A 21,050-nucleotide genomic window follows, 5' to 3' on the forward strand; every position below is an offset into this window, starting at 1 on the left:
TGACAGCTCATTCTGTGATTTTGATCTGCCAATCGTTTCTGACTCCTAGTGTGACTCTGACTCTTGGCCTCTTCACCTGTCTCCTGCTGGTTCTTGGCCATCTGCCCATCTCTCCTGGTCCCAGCTTTGAGCCCTCTGCCACCTAGAGATGGCTGCCCACAGTTCAAGCGGACAAAACCCTCCTCAATTACTTACCTATAATACAGAGTCCCTCCTGTGCCCGAGTGATGCAGACATTGATCTGGTTTGGGTCAATCACAAACCCCAAGTTCTTCTTCTGCCAGCTCCTGGTGGGCTTTTTGTCAATCGCTGACCGGGAACATGAACGGACAGTGGACACAATCACGTACTTCCATTCGCTGCCTGGAGGCCAGAAATTGTAACAGTTAGACCTGTTCAGCAATGAAGCTCCTTGAGGGAACCTGGACTAGTCATTAAAATCCCACTTTCTTTCTGATACGCAGCAGCTAATCTTCCCTAGCAGTCCGGAGGGGGAAGATCGTGAAAGATCAGCTGCAAGAGATTATAGAGATGATCTTGGAACAGAACGTTTAACACTTTGCCACAGAAGTACGACATTTCTTCCGTGTGTGTGTGTGCTGCTATCATCATCATTAATGTACTATTTAGTACATTTTATACCACCAAAATATAAATCTATAGGCAGTTTGCATAAGAATTGAACCACCAATAATTAAAACACATTAAAATGTAAAAAGGGTGTAAAAATTTAATGAAAAGGCGAATTAAATAGGCATTTTTGGAGAGCTTTTTAAAAAGCTACCAGAAATGGCAAGGTGCTTACTGTGGAAGGGAGAAATTCCAAAGCTTTACGGCAGTTCTAGAAAAGGCCCAATCCTAAGTAAGCAGACTTCTCCAGATAGTCTTAATAGGCAGCAGGAATCATGAAGAAGAAGAAATAAATACTCTGGGTCCAAACTGCTTAGATCCCAGCTATTCCCAGGTCAGCAACAGACAGGTCACACTTGCAAAAATATCTGCAGCCCCAGCTTCACATGCCAACAACTTGCCTTGGCTTTTCATGATGGTGCACACGGTGACATCTCGCAGCCCTTCCTGGGAAAGGAGCTTCTTGATCTCCACCACCTGGGCATTGTAAGGAGTCAGGATGGCAATTTGCTCTGGCTTGGTAGTCCTGTCCAAGGTCAGCTGCTTTGATATCCTCACCTGAACGGAGATCATACAACAGCAAAGAGAGGCATTAGCCGGTTCCCAGCAGGCCACCGCACTCCGGCGTGAGCAGGTCTCTGAAGCCATGCAGATGGGGGCAGGCTCATGGCCTGCCCTTGTGCTGACTGACTCACCGCCTGCTCTGCTTCTTCCAGGTTGGCTCTGGAGTTCTCGTTCCCATCTTCGGTCGAGACCATGAGGCTCTTCTCCCGTCCTTCTATGTGGCCAAAGATTATGGGACAGCAGTCTCGGTTGTTGTGGTAGAGGGTGCTGCTACGGTTGTGAGGGTTGTGGCCAGTCTTCAGTTTCCCATGGTAAAAAGCCTCCGATGGGAACTGGCAGATGTCCTTGTGCTGAGGGGACAAAAAAAGAGACACCTTTCCCATAAATAACAATCTCGTGGAGGGGACTCAATTCAGGCAGGTCAACAGACCCACATTCATCCCAGTTCCTTGAATGCACCCACTCTGCACTACCCCATGCCCTGCTTCTAGATTGCCAGGTTTGATGCAGCATTCTGAGATTTCCCCCAAAGTCCGCAGAAATACTGGGAGTCAGATGTGGATGGTGTTTATGTGGGATGGACAGGTAAGGAAGTTAAGGAAGATGATCTAATGCTTACAAAGGGGAATCCAGTAAGGCCCTGGGGGGGCTGGGGAGACCCCGCCGGCCTGCCACCGCCCCCGAGAAGCCGTGCCACCGCTGCGCATAAGGTAACCTCCCGCTCACCCTTTTCCAACCCCGTAGGGTATCCCCACCCCACCCCCCACCCGATGCTTGTAAAGGGGAATCCTTACCAGATTCCCCTTTGCGAGCACTAGAACCGGGATTGGACCAGTTCCACCCTGGTTCTAGGAATGAACCAAACTGCCAGCTGGTTCGTTAGAACCAGCACATGGACCGGGCAATTTGGTTAAAATTCAAACTGCCTCAGGAACGTAATTTGAGGTGCCACAAAATGCTTCCTGGGGAAGGGAAGATTAGCAAAAATCGCTCTAGCCCACCCCCACATGTGAGTGCCTGGGTTGCTTAAGCTGTGCACTCTTCTCAGTCCATGCCCCCAGGTATAGCTTTAGTCAGGATGTCAGCCTGGGAGTTCTGGAATCTCTGGCTTGCTCCATCAAAGCAGTTTCTAAGTTCTGCTTCTAGGCACAGAGTCACAGCCTTACCATGCGATACTGGGTGTCCAACAGCAAGGCCTGGTGCTTGTAGCGCTCAAAAAGGGACGTTTCCATGCCCAGGGTCTTGCAGAAATCATTGTGGACTACAGGCCTCAGCTGTTTATGATCCCCCAGAAAGACCACCTAAGAAGAAAATATGCACAGCACTCAAGTCTCAGCCTTCTGCTGCAAATAATTGCCCCCATCGAGTCCTTCCATGTGGGCCAAGGAGTTAAGGAGGAGAGCTGGTCTTGTGGTAGCAAGCATGAATCATCCCCTTTGCTAAGCAGGGTCTGCTCTGGTTTGCATTTGGATTGAGACTACATGTGTGAGCACTGCTCTTAGGCAAGAGAGCTGCTCCGGGAAGAGCATCTGCCTGCTTGCATGTGGAAGATCCCAAGTTCCCTCCCTGGCAGCATCTCCAAGAGAGGGCTGAGAGAGACTCCTGCCTCTACAACCTTGGAGAAGCCGCTGCCAGTCTGTGCAGACAATACTGAGCTAGATGGACCAAGGGTCTGACTTGATATAAAGCATCTTCCTATGCTCTACGTTGTGAGTTCTGATGTACCCATTGATTTTACTTATTCTGCTTATTTATACTCTGCTTTTTTCTGCAATCCAAGAACAGCCAACAAATAAAACCTAGCAATAAAAGCAGACTGACAGGCGATTTAAACAACTGCCATATGCATCCTTGTCTGAGAGCGCTTCTCTGTTCACTTTTGTGGAGAGAGCATCTCAGGGCACCCAGAGAGGTGCACAGACACAGAACTTCCCACCTCTGTTAAAAGTGGAATTTCACTTGCATGGGAGTTTTACAGAGCAGAACCAGAGGCTGAAGGCTCATTCAAAAACTTAAACCCAGTTAGTTTACAGCTGAGCCCAAATTATTCAGGCTCAAGGCCTACATTCTGGGAACCAGTGATGACAGCAGTTCTCAAACCTGTGCCCCGCAGATGTTGTTGAACTACAACTCCCATCATCCCCAGACACAAGTGGAAGTTGCAGTCCAACAACATCTAGGTACCCAAGTTTCAGAACCCCTGACTTAGGCTTTATGATTACTAAAGGTATTTATAGTTCTCTTCTAGTTTATTCTAGTTTAGTCTAGGTTATAAACCACTTTGCAGGATTCCCTGTCCCCAAAAGGCTCACCATCTTAAACACACACACACACACACACACACACACACACACACGCAAAACCACTGGAGAGATGCTATGCTGGGCTAAATAAGATTTACCAATTAGGTACCTGTACATGAGTCAGTTAAGTACACATGCTGTATATGAAGTAATCACATTTTCTTCCCCAGTTCCAAGTCCCGTCCCTGGCATCTCCAAGACAGAGCTGAGACATCTCTGTGTCTCCTGCCTGTGACCTTGGAGAAGTTGCTGCCAGTCAGTACAGAGCTAGATGGACCAGGAGTCTGACTCAATATAAGGCAGCTTCCTGTGTTCCCCTTCCTCTGTTGTGCTCCTGTTTTTAGCCCGCGAGTCCCTCGGGGCAGAGACCTAATTCTTTGTAAATCATGATTCACAGATGTGAGCCATAAAAATAAACACATTTTTAAAAGTTTTATTGCAAGGCCCCGTTGACCACCCTACAAGGCAATTCCACTTTGGCTCCTGCCAGCTCGCTCACCTTCTCCAGTCTTCTGTGGTTCACCAAGGGAATGAGGGTCTCTGGCTCGGTGGCCATGCCACACTCGTCAATGAGCACCTGTTTGACATTCAGACCGTCGACCAGGAAGGCGGCACAGGAGGCAGAGCATGTGCACAGGATGACGTCGTGGCGTTTGAGCTCATACTTCCGGGCAGTGCTCAGCAGCTGCTTGTACCTACAGGAAACAGTGATAGCGATAAGTCAGTAAATGTAGTGGTTAGAGTGCTGGGCTAGGACTGGGGAGAGCCGAGTTCAAATCCCCATTCAACCATGAAACTCATTGGGGCCATTCACACAACCTACCAGGAGGCTAGGGGAAGGCTTTGCAAACCTTCCCTTCCCTCCAGACGATCGTCCTGTCCTTGGTGGGAATGTGGAGTGTGCTCCCACATAATCAACCCTGATCCGTGCAGCTCAGAGCAGGGCAGATCACTCTGACTTGTCATCCCGGCCTCCAGGTATCCCACAGTGCATTGCAAGCCGAGCACAGTGCACTGGGGGTTTCCCCCCAGGGGACGAGCACCCTAGGCGCCCATCTCTGTGTCAGTGCAAGCTGCAAGCAGCTCACACTGACACATAATCCCAGGAGCCAGATTAAGGGCTGGGTTTAGCACCACAGCACCTTGGCTAAGAGCCAGGCTTTGGCGCTGGGTTTAGTATTGCACCTGGGCTTGGCTGCTTGTGAAAACAGCCTCATTGGGTGACTCTGAGCCAATCACTATTCTCTCTGCCTAACCTACCTCTCAGGGTTGTTGTGAGGATAAACATAAAACAATATAAAAACCATAAATGTTCCGCCAGGTGTTCGGTCGCTGAGACAGCTGGTCATAGAGTGATCCTGTAATCCATGGTTATTATGTCATGTGGAATGAGTATCATATGGGGTTGTGGTTTATGAGGTTATGTAAGATATATTTTAATGGAATTGTGTTGCTGTGTATGTTATTGCTTGTAAGCCGCCCTGAGTCCTATGGGAGTAGGGTGACATATAAAACAAAACAAATAAGCAAACAAATAAAACAAACAAAACCTCTGGTCTCCAAGGAGGAAGAGTGGGATACAGATGTAAAAACCAACCAACAAACACACTCAGTTCAGTGCTGGAGTTTTGGGAACTTTTGTTGAAAAGTGAAGATAAATATTCTTCATCAAAGACCACCGCACTTCATGCAGGGGCCCAGTCAACTTTGCTCACATTATTTTTATTTAGTATGCCCTGGCAATTTTTATCCTGCCCTAAGAAAACCTCAGAAAAATTACAAAAATAGAACCAATGTGCAGGATTTCTTTTACTTTGACTATTTTGCATGGACTGTTTGGGTTTCTGCTGGTTGCCAGGAGGGATACGAATGACTGGCTGCCCAAGGTACTAATGACTCACAGCAAATCTTATTCAGTGTACCCCTCTAGGTACACTGAGGATGGGGCTGAAGCCCAGGAGAAGAGTGCCTGCTTCACAGGCAGAAGGTTTCAGGTTCAGTCCTGGAATTTCCAAGTAAGGCTGGGAAAGACTCCTGTCTGAAACCTTGAACAGCCACGGCCAATCACTAGGCATATGATGAGATCAGGGGAGGACAAGCATCCTACCCAAGTTCGCATTTTCTGAACATGTGCTAGGAAAACAGAAGGTTAAGAGGCCTGGGCAACGACAGCCTGCTAGCCTCCTGCCAGGTAGGAGGGCTCTCTCCTACCCAGCTGTTGTACCCAGCACTCCTTCTGTTTACACTTGTGAACACAGCCCTGCTGTTGCTGGAAAAGGAGGAAGCCACACCCAGTTTCATTACAGTCAGCTGCCAGCAGCAGCAACACAAAGAAGAGCCCAACTGGACCAGATCTAAAGTCTGTCTTGCACTCTGTTCCCAACAGCAGCCAACCAGATGCCCCAAGAAGGGCTTGCCCTCCCTTGTTCAGCCGATAGTATTCAGAGGCCTACAAGCTCTGAACATGGAGGATTCATTTAACTACCACAATTAGCATAGCCACTGATAGAGCTATCCTCCATGAACTTACTGAACTACTTGGTGGTATCCTCCACGGCAGGGGGGCCTAGCAAGGGATTTGGGAGACTGCTCTCTGCTCTTGGACACCTTTCTCCCAAGTGCCAAAAGAACCTGATCATCTTCCAGAGGCCAGGCAATACTTCTTGATTCAGGCATGTTTCCATTATTATTGGCAAAGGAAAAATGGGGCAATCCTAGTAGCTGGGTCTCTATTTCCTGTTCTTTTTATTGACTTGATAAGATGGAAATAATGCTCAAAGTCCTCGAGGATTGTAATAGCACATTTGCTATCCTTCATTCTTTACCATTCACACTGAGCCTCACTGCCAACTCTGTGATTAGTTTTTCTATTTTACAGATGGGAAACCAAGGCGGGGAGAGAGAGAAAGAGAGAGGGAGAGAGAATGAGAGAGCGAGATATCTCCCTCAAGTCACAGATTGGCTACCAAGTTTGGAAGGAGCATTTCTGAAACCTCATAGGGGATGTAGATCAAAGGCTTCTCATTCTAAGACTCAACAGAAACGAGGGCCTGTACGGCACTCACTGTGTAACTTCATCCTCTGCTATCTCCTCCCCTCTTCTCACTCGTGCATCAAACTCACAGATCTGCTGCGCTGAAGGATTTGGTGGATGCCGTATCCGGTAATGCAGAGTTATATCCCTGTGAAAAAAATAGATGTTTTGTTTAAAATATAAAACCCTAAATATTCTCTCTCTCTCACACACACACCCCTTCAGATACCTTTTCAGTTCTGTCACAGATTAGTTGGAAAATGCAACATGGGAACACCAGCTACCAGAGCTTCAACATTCCGGTGGCTTTATCAGTCAATTAATCAATTAAAGCTTTAGTTGATTAACTGATAAACCCAATTTTAATTGGCAAAGCTGGAAGTAAAGGTTACCATTGTTTCTCTTTTTGAGGCTAATAGTGAATGGATGAGAAAATATTAGATGGCCTTTCCTTCTTACTAGATTGCTATGTTACCATCTGCTCCTAGCTGAATCTGCCCACCTGACTAGATCAGCTGGGAGGACTCTGCTCCGCATGCCAGCACCTGCTGAGGCCCGTTTGTTGAGCACACGGGACAGGGCCTTCTCAGTTGTTGCCCCCAGGCTGTGCCACTCGCTCTCAACTGAGACTCTCAAGGCTCCCTCTCTCCCAGCCTTTAGGAGGAACGTGAAGACTGCCATCCTTTTTATCTAGGCTTTTGGCCAATGAGCTGCCCTGTGCGTTAAAAAAACCCCCAAAAAACTTCTACCTGTATTTGTTCTGGTTTTAGTCTATTTTCCAGTAGGCTTATGAGATCACCCAGCATTCCCTGTGTGTGTACCCGTGTGTGTGCTCCCCATCAACTTCACAATACCTGGACCAATATGAACCAAATTTGGTACAGTTGTGGGGACAAATAGGGACATCTCAATGGCGTAGATGTCATCCACTCCGATTCAAGATGGCAGATGCATAAACATTTGAGGCGCAAGGTGGCTAACTTGTGGCTAATTGTCTAACCAATTTGAACCACATCTGGTACAGCTGTAGTGGGTGACACATAGGGACACCTCAATAGTGTAGTTCTTAATGATGTCATCCATCCCAATCCAGGACAGTGGACACATGAATGTTTGAGGGACAGGAGGGCTAACTTGTGGACCGCCTAAATGATTTGAAGCAAAGTTGCTACAGGTGTAGTGAGTGATACACAGGAGCACCTCAATGGCAGTTTGTGATGATGTCATCCACTTCAATTCAAGATGGAAGACACATGAACATTTGAGGTGCAATTGGGCTAACTTGTGAACCACCTAAACAATTTGAACCAGATTTGCTACAGGTGTAGGGACACATAGGGATGGCTGAAGGGCATAGTTTGTAATATCGTCATCCACCCTGATTCAAGATAGCAGGCAAGTGAACATTTGAGGTACAAGTGGGAACTGATTTGGACCAAATTTGGTGCAGTTGTAGGGATACCTCAAATGCATAGTTTGTGATGATATCATCCACTCCAATTCAAGATGTGTATGCATGAACATTTGAGTCACAAGTGAGCTAACTTGTGATCTGCCTAACGAATTTCGACCCAATTTAGACCAGTTGTAGGGATAGTGAGGCAGATTAGTTCTTACTAGAACAACTTGTTACTGAATTGTTTTTATCTTGTTGTTAACTGCCCTGGGAGTCTTAGGATGAAGGGTGGCATATACATATAAATAATTATTATTATGGATATTTGTATATGCTTTTCAATTGAAAAAAATTCACAGTGCTGGCTGACATCTAGATTAGCAAAGCACACGTGCAAACCTGCAAGGACACTGCACTAGCTGGCTATGTGCCATCAGGCACTTGGGCTCCAGGCTAGTGTTGTGCCAATACAAAACATCATTGCTGCTTGCAACAAGATGCACAACATGCTGCATTCCCTGCTGGGCAACCTCTTCCACCAGCCATTAACTCTGCAGGGAACCTCTGTGCAAGAACACACAAAGATTTGGCACAGTTATGCAATATTCTTGCACATGCACAGCACTGCTTGTTGCACGTGCTTAGTTAGTCTGGATATCAGTCGCCTTTTACATAGCAAAAGGAGTGAGAGAAAAATAGTTCCCTGTCCCAAAGGGCCTCAATGTTTAAAAGGAAAGATGAGGGATTAGCAAGATGGCGTCAGGAACGAAAATTACTGACTAAACCACCTGTCAGGATTTTCATCAATCATTTGGTCTTATCACCTTCCATCGGTCAGATGGGGGTCAGTATGTGTGCAGGGCTCCATCCTCCTCCTTGAGGTGTTAGTCTAGGGGGTCTTCAGACCCTGAAAAGTCTGGAAAACCCTGGATGAACATATGGAGAGACCTTCCTGCAATCATCGGACCGAATGAAGAGAGGCTTCCACCGCCTAATTACCGACGACCTGCTTTTTTCTTATCTTTACTAATAAATCTCTGAGATGTCCACGACGGTGAGTTTGGCAGATTTATGATGTTGCTGGGTTTTTTAAAATCTCTCTTTACTGAAAGCTCTTGCTTACTTTTCGCTATGTTTACTTTGCTGGAGATCTCAGTATTCCAATGCTAACAGCTTTCAGTTTTTGTCTTGAAGAATTTTTTGAAATGTCTGATATCCCAGCAATTACTTATTTCTTATTTTATTCTTGAACTTTAAATTACTCACAGCATTCGTTGGAGTCTATTAAGGGGTTTTTCTTCTTCTCTCTATCTCTTCATGAACCTCCCCCTCCCCCACTTCGAACTTTCCGGCAGATAATTATTTGCAATGGAGAAGAGGAATGGAGAAGACGACAGGCTTGGATAGAAGAATGCCTTGTTTTTTCTCTTTTGATTTGGTTTTTTTATCTTACCGTTTTTGCAGAGCCACATATCTAACCAGTTCATGTCTGTCTTACAAAGCCCTACTTGAACAAACTCTGTTTACCTGTTTTCTGGGAGGATTTGTCTTTGACTGCTCTGAAAAGTTCCATTTACAGTTCCTTCTGTTTGCACGGCTCACAAAGTGTTTTATGGCTGAATAATCACCCTTTCGTCATTAACTATCTACCCAAGCTCTGACTGGAGAAACAAAAGTGTTGGGACAGAGTTAGCTGAGACTGTGATTTTACTTTGAAGAATTCCATACCTCCTACTTGGCTGAGCTGGAGTGATGAAGATTTATAACAGAACAAACCTGAAAGTTTTAATTTTATTTGAGAGTTTAACTTGTTTCAGCTGTTTACTTTGTGTGTGTGTATTTACAGTACTAACTATTTGGCTTTTAGCTGCGGTGAGGTCTATGTGGAAGGATTTCAATTGGAGAGATTTCTTTGCACAGAAGCTTTTTCTTAGTTATTTCAAGGTTACAGTCCTGGCACTGTTTGGTCTCTCCTGTATGAGAAAATGTGTCTGGACACAGTTTCTAAGATTTCACGTTAACCCTTTGCTGGGTGAGCAGGTAGATCCTCAAAGCCTCAAAGATTTTAAATGTTGTCTCCCACTTTTTTCTTTGAAGCATTTCTCTTTCTCTTTGACTTTTCAAGATATGTGATTAATTCAAGGTTTATTTTATCTAAAGGTTTTAACTTTGAGTATAAGCATATATTGTACCTCATTAATTGGCTTGCCAATGTATTCCCTGTGTTCAATGCACTTTCTTCAATGTATTTCTGTATTGCTTTTCCTCTTTTTCCCCTTTCCTTTTCCTACCAAACAATATTTAGGGGATTCCATATAGGGTCTAATATTGAAATAAGCTCAGCACTTAAAGTCTTAACCTAAGGAGTTAACACGCATCAGCATGATTGAAACTGAATTATATGTGATTATTCTGGGTTACATTTGTTGCTGTGACCCGGAAAATACCAAGCCTTAACACTTGGCCCCTCAAGGCATTCCCTGTGTTAACTGTTCTTTATATTTTAAACAATAATTTAGGGAGTTCCAAATTAGGTCCAATATGGGTAACAAGCTAATCAGGAATTAAGTTGCATTGTGGGAAGCCGATGGTCTAATAGACCTAAGGAATTGTCACATATATCTTCCTGTTTTTTCTTTTTTAGGGACATAATGAGAATGTATTAAGAAAGGGGGATTTATGGATGAATTGCAAATATCCTTGCAAACTAAATTTTTAGAAACAAAGTGTCGCAACAATGCAAATATATCCAAATATATGGAACAGGATTATTGGTTTTTCCTTACCACAGGACATTATAGTTTTAAAGGGATAAGAATGACATGCAGCTGAAGGGTACTCTGTTTCTTCTATTAGTTTCAGTCTACTATTCCCTCCTCTCTTCCCACGGGTTTTTATTACTTGTTATGAATATCTGAATAATTATTATTATACTTAATAACACTTTGAGAAGTTTAGCTGAAAGCAAACAATTGGAAGCAAATTGTGAAGGATCAGACACATGTATACAGGGGATAATGTATTGCCATTTTTTTGCTCCCAGTTGTAGGTTACAAAGATCAGTCAAGGCTGAATTTTGTCCCCTCCATTTATCTCTCCGGTATGTTTATTTGGTTTTCATTACAGAGGAGTGGGACTACTAAAGGTTTAGCTGATCTTTGTTCATTATTTTACTATGGTTTTTGTATTCCAGTTTGCGACTGAATTTCATGGGCTGGTGGATATGTGGCTTTGTATTTATAACACACATATTATTTCTGGTATGCCAGAATTAGCGTTTTTTAACTCCTATTTTCCTCTCCATTGGATAAGCTTGGTTGAAACCATTTTGCATATATAGTTGCCCAATAATTAACTGAATTTAGGGGAAATGTTCTGTGAGAGTTCTAAACTCTGCTCCCTCTGATGATTAGGTTTTCAGTCGAGCCTACAGACATTAACAAGCCTTCTCTGTGTAGCTGTTTGAATCTCCCACAGCTCTCCCACAAATAAGAGGGAAACTCCAGTAACAATCACTGGGAGGAACGCCATGCTGGGATGAATAAAGAACGTTTCTCTCTCCCTGCTCCATCTGAGGGGAAAGATGCCAAGTTAGCAGAGGCAACTGCTGCCATAAGATGCCAACATTTGTTCATTAAATCATACTTAGGTAAAGGTAACTGATCAGTAAAAAAGCAGATGATGATTTCCACTAAAGATTATTCACACCATTGGCCCTACTGATTATAACAGCAGTTCTCCCCCTTGGTGAGCCCCTGGTGGTGCAGTGAATGAGCCCCTGGTGGCGCAGTGGTAAAGCTGCCGCCCTGTAACCAGAAGGTTACAAGTTCGATCCTGACCAGGGGCTCAAGGTTGACTCAGCCTTCCATCCTTCCAAGGTCAGTAAAATGAGTACCCAGAATGTTGGGGGCAATATGCTAAATCTTTGTAAACCGCTTAGAGAGCTCCGGCTATAGAGCGGTATATAAATGTAAGTGCTATTGCTATTGGTTCCCCAGATGCTGGAATTACAACTCCCATCATCCTTTGGCCATTATGTCTGGGGATGATGGGAGTTATAGTCCAACAAAATCTGGGGGCCCAGTATTGAGAAACTGAAAACTGAGATTATTATAAGCATCACATTTTTTCTCCTACATCTTTCCCAGAGACAGCATCTCAATTCAGAAGTAATAAATCATGGTTGGACATGACAAGAATGAGTCTGGAAGGCCCATCAGATGCACGTGCTCTCTTCTCCTTAACTACTCAGTTAGTTCCATCCTGGTTTGTGGCCATTGTTTGTCTTTGTATCCAAACCGTGGTTTGTGCTTGCCTTGAAAACCAGGATGACTTGAAACCATGGTTTGCAATCTCAGCTTTTCAGGTCAAGCACAAACCACAGTTTGAAAATTTGGATATAACAGAAAACCATGGTCTACCAACATTCAAAGAAGGAACTAATTAAACCATGTAGTTGGGCAGAGGGAGAAACGTGCACAAATCTGAAGCTCCTTCTTAGCACTAAACCATGGTTAGGCATTGCCATGGAACCATTGCAATGAGAATTTGTTACAAATAGAAAAAGATACAAAATGCAACATAACCCCAAAGTAGACACACAATTTGATTCATTCCTAAAATTAAATATGGCCAAGAACTCATCCAATATCTTCTTAAACAAAGAACTGGTTCTGTTCATACCTAATCTCCGGCTTGGATTTTGAGTCCCGCTGAGCTTTTCGGGAGATGTGCAAGCTGCTGCCAGGATAGGGGAATTCCATGTGCTCTATAGTTTCTCCATACACCCTGAGGGGCCTCAGAGAAGGCCTCATCTTTAACAGCATCTCTGTAGAGAAAGGAAAACAGCCAACCTGAAAACAAACCGATGCCCGTTCAAAGTAACCAAGGAGAAAATATTCAGGTGCAGCAGAGACACATTGGTTCCTATCGTAAATAATAAACTAAAAAATGGCCACCACCAGTGAGCCCCTGCAATTCATTCAAATGCAACATAATCTTCACAAACACAGCTGAGGGGGAAGAGCAAGTCATGGAACGTTGAAAACCATCTACGAGGAAAGCACAAGTTGATTTTATGGAGGGGAAGAAACCCACGCAGGTCCTTAGGAGAGGTCAGACTGAAGGCAGGGCAGCTAAGGGCTGGGAAACAGAGCGGGAAGAAGGCCCGGGGATTTAGGGACAGGGAGCCCTGAGGCATGCTGTCCTCAGAAGCAATGGGGAAAAAGACCCAAGGCTAAAAATAGGAATCAGGAGGGAGGGAGGACGCCGCAAAGGGAAATGGAGTCCAAATTAACCTGTTGCACAATCTGATTCTCCTCACAACTCATTAAGCTAGGAATGTTCAAACTTGGGTCCCCAGATGTTGCTAGACTGCAACACCCACGATCCCCATCCACAATGGCCGAGAATGATGAGAGTTCTCATCCAACAACATCTGAGGACACAAGTTTGAGAAGCCCAGCACTAAGCAATAGGGGGTAGATCATTAAATTCTTTGAGGCTATTCTCACGAGCGGGGGAAACCAGACTAGCCCGGTTTTCCTCCATTGTGAGAACTACTGGGCTCACGGGTGAGCCCAGTGGTTCTCTGGCGAATAGCCCACCAAAGAAGCCCTACCCTTAAACAGGGTTAGCGGAGCAAGCACTCCGCTAACCCTGTTTTCCTGATAGTGAGTTGCCGCAGTGCAGCTCCGCACCATGGCGAGTTGCAAGGAGACCATCGCCGGGAGACTAAAACAAACTTCCTGGCCTCGGGTGGGACATCCTGGGACTTCTGGGGGCCGGGCAGCCCCTGATCCCTGCAGCCCCTACTGGCTCTGTCATGGAACCGGTAGTCATGTTGGCGGCCAATCTGGCCGCCCAGGGAGGGCTTGATGCTCATATGCGGGGAGAGCAGGCTGGACCCACTCTCCCCGCCAAACACCATCCGGCTCTCCACACTACTCATGTAGAGAGCCTTGCTGTAATCCATTCAAACTTTTTGTGCTAAGTTCTGATTGTCAAATAAAGTTTGCTAGATTTGGCTGTCTGGTTGCCATACAGGACTTCCTTTGGGAAGTTTCCTGGAGAAGCCACCCCAGGGGGCATGGAGATTGTAGGCAGAGAGAGAAAGAATGGCAGGTTTAGGACAGTTTAAAGGGAGGGGGGGAGAGGAAAAGCAGGTAGGGCTGAGAGCACCCCAACAAAACTTGCAGCACAGCAAAGCAACCAAGGTTCTCTTGTATCATTTCTCCAAGACTGAACTGCCCGCAGTCATCAAAGAGCATTACCAGCAACAACGTCGACGGACTTGTTTGAGGGCCCACAGTACAAGATGTGGCTGCTTGCTTCGTCCTTATCTCCCAGGGTAGGTTCCTTTCCTTTCCCCTCCTGATTCAGCTGGTGAAACCAGTAGACAATATGAGAACCAACCACAGTTTTCCCTGTCCCTGGATGATGGAGAGAGAGAGAGAGAGAGAGATGTGAGATCTATCAAAATTCCTATGTGTGGGAGAGCAAATAAATCCTCACAACAGGTCAATTTTGACTGAACTTTCTCATCCACGCATCTAAGTGGAGATGGGGCAGTAGCCCAGTAGCAGGGTATCTGCTTTACATGCCGGAGGTCCCAGGTTCAATCCCTGGCATCTCCATGTAGGCCTGAGAAAAACTCCTCTCTGAAGCCCTGGAGAGCCACTGCCAGCCAGACTCAGACAGACCAATGGTCTGACTCATTATAAGGCAGTTTCCTATGTACCCAACATCATTCCCCTCCATGGGCCAGTTCAGATCAACATAGCCCTCACCGGACCCCTACATGTGAGGAAGGCAGGAACGCACCTGTCCCAACCTCATTAAAGAACAGGCTGTCCCAGCATGGAACAGGGACCCTCCAGCCACCTGTTTGTGCCCAGGAGGAGGTCGCCGTCCTCCTCCTCCTCCATGTACTGTTCTGTCTCTTCGGGTCATGAGGCAAGGCCAGGAGAGGAGCCAGCCAATCAGCAGCTTGTGTTCAGCCCTGCCCAGCAGCCCCACCAGGTGGCCCCACCAGTGACGCCCCGTGCGTGTGATGCCATGCGCACAGGGGCATGGCTCGGGCTCCGGAGAGTCCCAAGCGAGCTCTCCCCATATCATTTCAGGCGAGGGAGAGGAAGGAAAATAAATGCTGTCAGGCAGCAAAGGCTGCCTGAAATGAGATGGGCTGGGGGGAGAGCTCGCTCTGGCTATCCCAAGCCAGAGCCTCGCTCCTGTGTGCATGATGTCACATGCAAAGGGGGTGTGGCCTGAGCTTGAGATGGCCCGAGCGAGCTCTCCCCGTCTCATTTCAGGCAGCCTTTGCTACCTGACAGCATCTCCCTCACTGGAGGGAGAGGAAGGGAAATAAACACTGTCAGGCAGAAAGTGCTGCATGGAAATTAGAGGGGGAGGACTCAGGCGGGCCTTTGGGCAATTGGGCCACGCCCCCTTTGAGTGTGGCATCATGTGCAACGGGGGCTCCAGTGGCCCTTCTCATTGGCGGCCTGGGTTCTTTGAACCATGGTGGCTCTACCCATGGTCAAGGCCCTGAGATTTTTATTTTTTTTTTAACAGGGTCTGCCTTTAATTTATGGTCCACCTTCTCTTGCAACAGCAACACCAACTTGGCAACAAGCCAATCAGTAATGTTAAAAACTTGTCTATTAAAACCACAGCAGAAGAAAAAGGGCGGAAAGGTTAAAAGCCCTGGGAGGCGTTTTAGCTTCGTTGACAGAGCACTTGTCTTACATGGAGAAGGTAAAGAGGTATTTGGTTTTATGTTGCTTTTTATGTTTATTAAAAGGTATTTGCCGATTAGTTGTTCTTCTAAATCAGAGAGAATTTTTTTAAAATTTTAAGAATAAATGAAGTGCCCACCATCACCCAAGTCCAGCACCCTCAGGTGGTTGCCTGGATCACTTTCTTTTAAATTCAGTCCTACCTAGAGGTTTTTTCATGACATAAGCCAGACAGTACTTGGAGGAAGATTAACACAGCTCATGAGAACATGAGAAGAACCTTGCTGGATCAGGCCCAAGGCTTATCCAGTCTAGCATCCTGTTCCCCACAGTGGCTCACCAGATGCCTCTGGGAAGCCCACAGGCAAGAGGGGAGGGCATGCCCTCTTTCCTGCTGTTGCTCCCCTACAACTGGTATTTAGAGGCATCTTGCCTCTGAGCCTGGAGGTAGTCTATACCCATCAAGACTAGTAGCATAGATCTGCTCTCCAAAAAAACTGTCTAAGCCCTTTTTAAAGCCATCCAAGCTAGTGGCCATCACAACATGGCCATCACTCTCAGTGTGTCCTGAGAGCCAGGGGAGAGCATAACATCGGCCCCCATAGAGATCAGCTCTGGCCTGTGAGGACTTCTGGGACAGCCCCCCCTCCCTCCTTCCAAGGAGTACGGAAAGACCTGTGTGTCCTGAGAGGAAGGCAAGAAAGGAGGCACCCAGGCCAGGGAGCTCTTGTCCTCAGCTCCGGAAAAGACCAACAGCCTGAGATGTTTTATTAATCTGTAATTTGCTTCTTTTAATATTGTAAACCACTTTGGGTGCCTTTGTCAAGGCAGAAAGGCAGTATAAAAATGTAGCAAATAAACAAACAAGCATCCCATGTCAGAGAATTCCATAGATTGATTATGTGCATACCAAATGCACACCTGTGCTATCATCTCACCTGGTGGGCCTTGGATGAGAGTGAATGGATTTCTCAAAGCCTCAGAAATGGCCTGGTATTGGCTTGGGTTAAGCGTCCTTCCTCCTGGAAGATCAAAGCTTGTGCGCTTCAAGACATTGGATTTTCTCATTACTGCATATAAAACAAAACCCAAAGACAAGATCAGAGAGAGATTGTACGGAACCTCAGGACAAAAACACATCTTTGGGATCTCACATATGAAACAAGATATTTGTGAGTGAGAAGCCCTCAGAAGCCAGAGAGACCTTCCGGCTGTCCACCACCATGAAGCTTCATCAAGCTTTACTTAATTTAGGACTGTTATTAAAGAAATGCTGGCCAATTCATCTTATGACTTTAATCAATTAAATCTGCAAACCTATAAAACCATAGCACTGAAGGGGTGAGGGAGAGGCAATATTGAAATGATATGCAAGTTGCACCCAGCACCATTTTAGAAGAAGCTTTCTCTCCTGTGTAAAAGAGAAGAAAACCCTCTTTCAAAATGGCACCTGCTGCCTGCAGGTTTGGAATGTACACTGAAGCTTTGGTAATATGCAAATTTATTTAAGTTTAGCTGATGGACAGATAGCAGTTAAAGAGGCAGATGTTTACATCAACCAACACATTTATTCATAGATTGATAGAGTCCATGAGCCAGACCCACAAGTGTTGGCCATCAAAACCACAAGTGCTCACAGGGATTTTTGGCAACATCTACCCCACTACAGTTGGAAGACAGAAGATAACACAGAGAAATGTGTAAATGCAACAGTGCTATCACCCCTTCTTTATCTCTACCCCAAAACAATTAGGGTCAAATTGCAGTCTTTTGCCAATAGTGTTCATACAGGGAACGCGCGCACGCTCACACACACACACACACACACACACACACTCCTCAGAACCAGATAAAGCAGCAGGTCCGTGGCCAATCAGCCTTCAGCAACCTTCCAGCCCACTTCTCTGCACAGTTGGGTTGTTGGCAAAAGGCAAGTTTGGAAACATGCCTAAAGGTCAAAACGCTGCTTGACGGAAAAGGGTGTTAAAAACAGGTTTGACCTTCGAAGCTGTCAGACCTCAAAGCTATCTCCTGGGCAGGATGACTCTCTAGCGATAAGGACATTTGAGTGCTTCAGGCAAGATGGGCAACCATTTCCTCCTCATTAAGTAAAGGAAGCGAGGTGGCTAGATAAGGAGGAGAGCTCAACCTTAAACAAACAAGAGATGCTGCATATGCACCTGAAAAAACACTCGTCTCCAGTAAGGCAATTAAACATGTAACCACTCATAAATAACTTGGAACTGTCTTTGTCCCTTTTCATCACTCTATGCAGCAACAAAATGTGCTGTTGAAGGAGAGCTGGTCTTGTGGCAGCAAGCATGACTTGTCCCCTTAGCTAAGCAGGGTCTGCCCTGGTTGCAGATGAATGGGAGACTAGAAGTGTGAGCACTGGAAGAGATTCCCCTTAGGGAATAGGAATTGCATCTAGGTTCTAAGTTCCCTCTCTGATTTCTCCAAGATAGGGCTGAGAGAGATTCCTGCCTGCAACCTTGGAGAAGCCGCTGCCAGTCAGTGCAGACAATGCTGAGCTAGATAGACCAATAGTCTGACTCAATATATGGCAGCTTCCTATGTTCCACATGCACTGATTAGCCTAACCCAGCTATGGACGATATTGCAGTGCCTCGATCTTCCTGCCCTCCAGGGAAAGATGGCCACTCAATACTTCCAACTCTTTTCCATCTCCAGGCATGTAGGCCTTGTCAAAAGCCAAAATGAACATTCATTTTCCCCGCCAAGAGAATACCAACCACTGCAGCTGGCTCATATATTTACCCGAATCCAAATATTTACTCATGCAGAAGGTTCCAAGTTCCCTCCCAGGCAGCATCTCCAAGATAGGGCTGAGAGAGACTCCTGCCTGTAACCTTGGAGAAGCTGCTGCCAGTCTGTGAAGACAATGCTGAGCTAGGTGGACCAAGGGTCTGACTCAGTATATGGCAGCTGCCTAGGTTCCAAGACTAGGGTTTTTTTCAGGTTCTTTGATGTTAGAAGTTGGGGCATTGTCCTAGATTCGAGTCCTGTTCCTTATGGGTAAATAGAGTATAATCTGTATTTAACCTCGATTTTTTAAAGTGGGGTATCGTAAATCCAAAGTCTTCTTCTATTCGGGTAAATACAGTCATAATCTGCCTTTCTATCAAAGGTTCCTCAAAGCGGCTTACAACAGGTTGTAATAAGACAATCATAACTTAAATAATATTTTTAACACATAATGCACATAACCCAGCAATGCTTGGTCCTATGGCTAATGGCCCAGGCCAGAGTGCACTTCCCTTCAGGTCTGAGGTGCCCAGGCACCTGGCACAGATCCACCCCGAGTACCACATCTCACAGCTCAGTCCCACCTACCTTGGTAGGGAATTTCCTTGCCAAGGGCTATGCTCTTTGTCAGCTCATTCGCATGTTGCAGGTGCCAAATGGCTTTCTCCTTTCGGCTGCAAAAGGGAAGGGGATAAAGACGATGAGAAAACAGCTTCTGAGAAATAGTGACTCACAGGATGGACAGCCACCCACTGCCAGAAGGGAGCTGCATTCCTCCTCCCGAGGCTGCCCCAAACTCAGCCAACCTCTTGCTAAGCAGCAGCGCAGCACACAGGACAAGGGCGGAGTGATTTCTGCCAATTCCTCCCCACCCCCATTCATGCTCTTTGCCATCCAGAAATATGTCCCTGAGGACTGACCATCCCTCAGGGACATATTTATGGATGACAAAGAGCACCATTATGTGGACCACTGTTATTAATTATACTTCCATCCCACCCTTCTGTGGAATGTAGGAAGCTGCCTTGTCAGACCATTGGTCCATCTGGCTCAGTATTGTCTACACCAGGGATAGGCAACCTTGGCTCTCCAGCTGGGAATGATGGGAGTTGTAGTTCAACAACAGCCAGAGCACCATTGCTGCCTACCCCTGGTCTACATGGACTAGCAGAGACTCTCCAGGGTTTCAGACAGAAGCTTTCCTCAACCCTTCTTGAAGCTGCTGCCAGGGAATGAACTTGGGACCTTCTACACCCAAAGCAGATGCTCTGCCACTGAGCGACAACCTTCATCGACATTCCTAGCAGCACCCATGTTAACCTCACAACAACCCTGTGGAGTACATGGGGGGTGGGTGGAGGGGGGGAGGCATGGCAAAACTGAAGTGGGCCCTGGGACAAAAGGTGAAGATGGGCTCCTGCCCCTCCCTGCACCTTCGACAGAGAGGCAAGATGGGGAGAGTGAAGTGTATGCTGTCGCTCAGCTGGTGGCCCTCCTCTCCCTTAGGGGCCCAGGAACATTCCCCCACCCCTGTTCAGAGCCCTGGAGCAAGAGAGAAAGAAAGCTTGGTTCAAGGGCTGCCTGCAGAATATGCCCCCAGCTCTGCCCAGTGCATGCTTGCCGAAATAACTAGCATGGAAGAAGCAGAAGGCCTACTCTCAAGGAAGCCCCTCTTTACCAGCTTGCTTTAATGAAGGGATTGGCAGCTATTGGCCTGAAACAAGAGGCTGGTCTGGAGAACACTTCCCTGGCCCATACAAGGAAAGGGGGATGTACTGACTGCATGCCCATCATAATCTCATCCATGGGGATCCCAGAGCCTTCCCAGTGCATTCCTTTATCATGTGGGGGGGCTATTCCAAATACTAGGGTGGCCATTTGGACAAACAGCCCCCTCCACATGCTAAAGGCACACACCAGGAGGACTCTGGGATATCTGCAGAAGGCATCACAAGCACACACGGAGCCTGTTCCCTTTAGAATCATGTGGGCTGGGGAAATGTCATCTGCACGATCCAAGGCAAGCTTTGAATGGGAGTTTAACTGGATTGATAAGTAGGAAGCGCCAACAGTCTTGGGCCTTAGGCTGTTGCAGCAACAGAGGTCCCAAGTCACAAAGCAGCAGAAAAAGGAATACAGCATGCTCTCAAAGCGTCTGCCTTTCACCTGACACAGGGGCATTAAAAAAATTTTTAAAGCCTTGATAGAATGAAAAACTGGGCTGTAACTAACAAAATGAAATTCTGCAGAGAGCAATGCAAAGCTCTGCACTCAGGCGAAAAATGTCAAATGCTGAGGTATAGGATGGAGACTACCTGGTGTTGCAGTAGCACATGTGAATAGAATCTCAGCACTGCAGCCAGCTGCAAGCTGAACATGAATCACCAGCATGATGCAACCGCAAAAAAATTAAAATAAAATAAAAAGGCCTAGGTGGATTTCGAGGCTGCATTAACAGAACCACGATTTTCAAGTCACAAAAAGTAATCATTGCACTTTATTCAGCACTAGTCAGACCTCATCTGGAATATTAGGTCTAGCTCTGGGTGCCATACCTTAAGAGGGATGTGCATAAGTTGGAACATGCTCGGGGGAAGGCAACAAAGAGGTCAGAGGCTGAA

At 46.3% G+C, this 21,050-nt stretch overlaps 1 protein-coding gene across 1 annotated transcript in view; it reads right to left on the minus strand.

The window, feature by feature from the left end:
- The window catches only part of HELZ2 (helicase with zinc finger 2), an 81,536-nt gene that overhangs the window by 4,130 nt on the left and 56,356 nt on the right, over window positions 1–21,050 (minus strand). The window contains exons 10-19 of the mRNA XM_053250270.1: window positions 19,018–19,103; window positions 16,602–16,733; window positions 14,200–14,358; window positions 12,611–12,755; window positions 6,563–6,679; window positions 3,997–4,192; window positions 2,361–2,495; window positions 1,326–1,544; window positions 1,028–1,188; window positions 196–359 (exon numbers count right to left, since the gene is read on the minus strand). Of these exons, the coding sequence (XP_053106245.1) occupies window positions 196–359; window positions 1,028–1,188; window positions 1,326–1,544; window positions 2,361–2,495; window positions 3,997–4,192; window positions 6,563–6,679; window positions 12,611–12,755; window positions 14,200–14,358; window positions 16,602–16,733; window positions 19,018–19,103 (1,514 nt within the window). The remainder of the gene's footprint in view (window positions 1–195; window positions 360–1,027; window positions 1,189–1,325; window positions 1,545–2,360; window positions 2,496–3,996; window positions 4,193–6,562; window positions 6,680–12,610; window positions 12,756–14,199; window positions 14,359–16,601; window positions 16,734–19,017; window positions 19,104–21,050) is intronic.

The sequence above is a fragment of the Hemicordylus capensis genome, chromosome 4 (genome assembly GCF_027244095.1).
Source record: "Hemicordylus capensis ecotype Gifberg chromosome 4, rHemCap1.1.pri, whole genome shotgun sequence".
NCBI lineage: Eukaryota > Metazoa > Chordata > Lepidosauria > Squamata > Cordylidae > Hemicordylus > Hemicordylus capensis.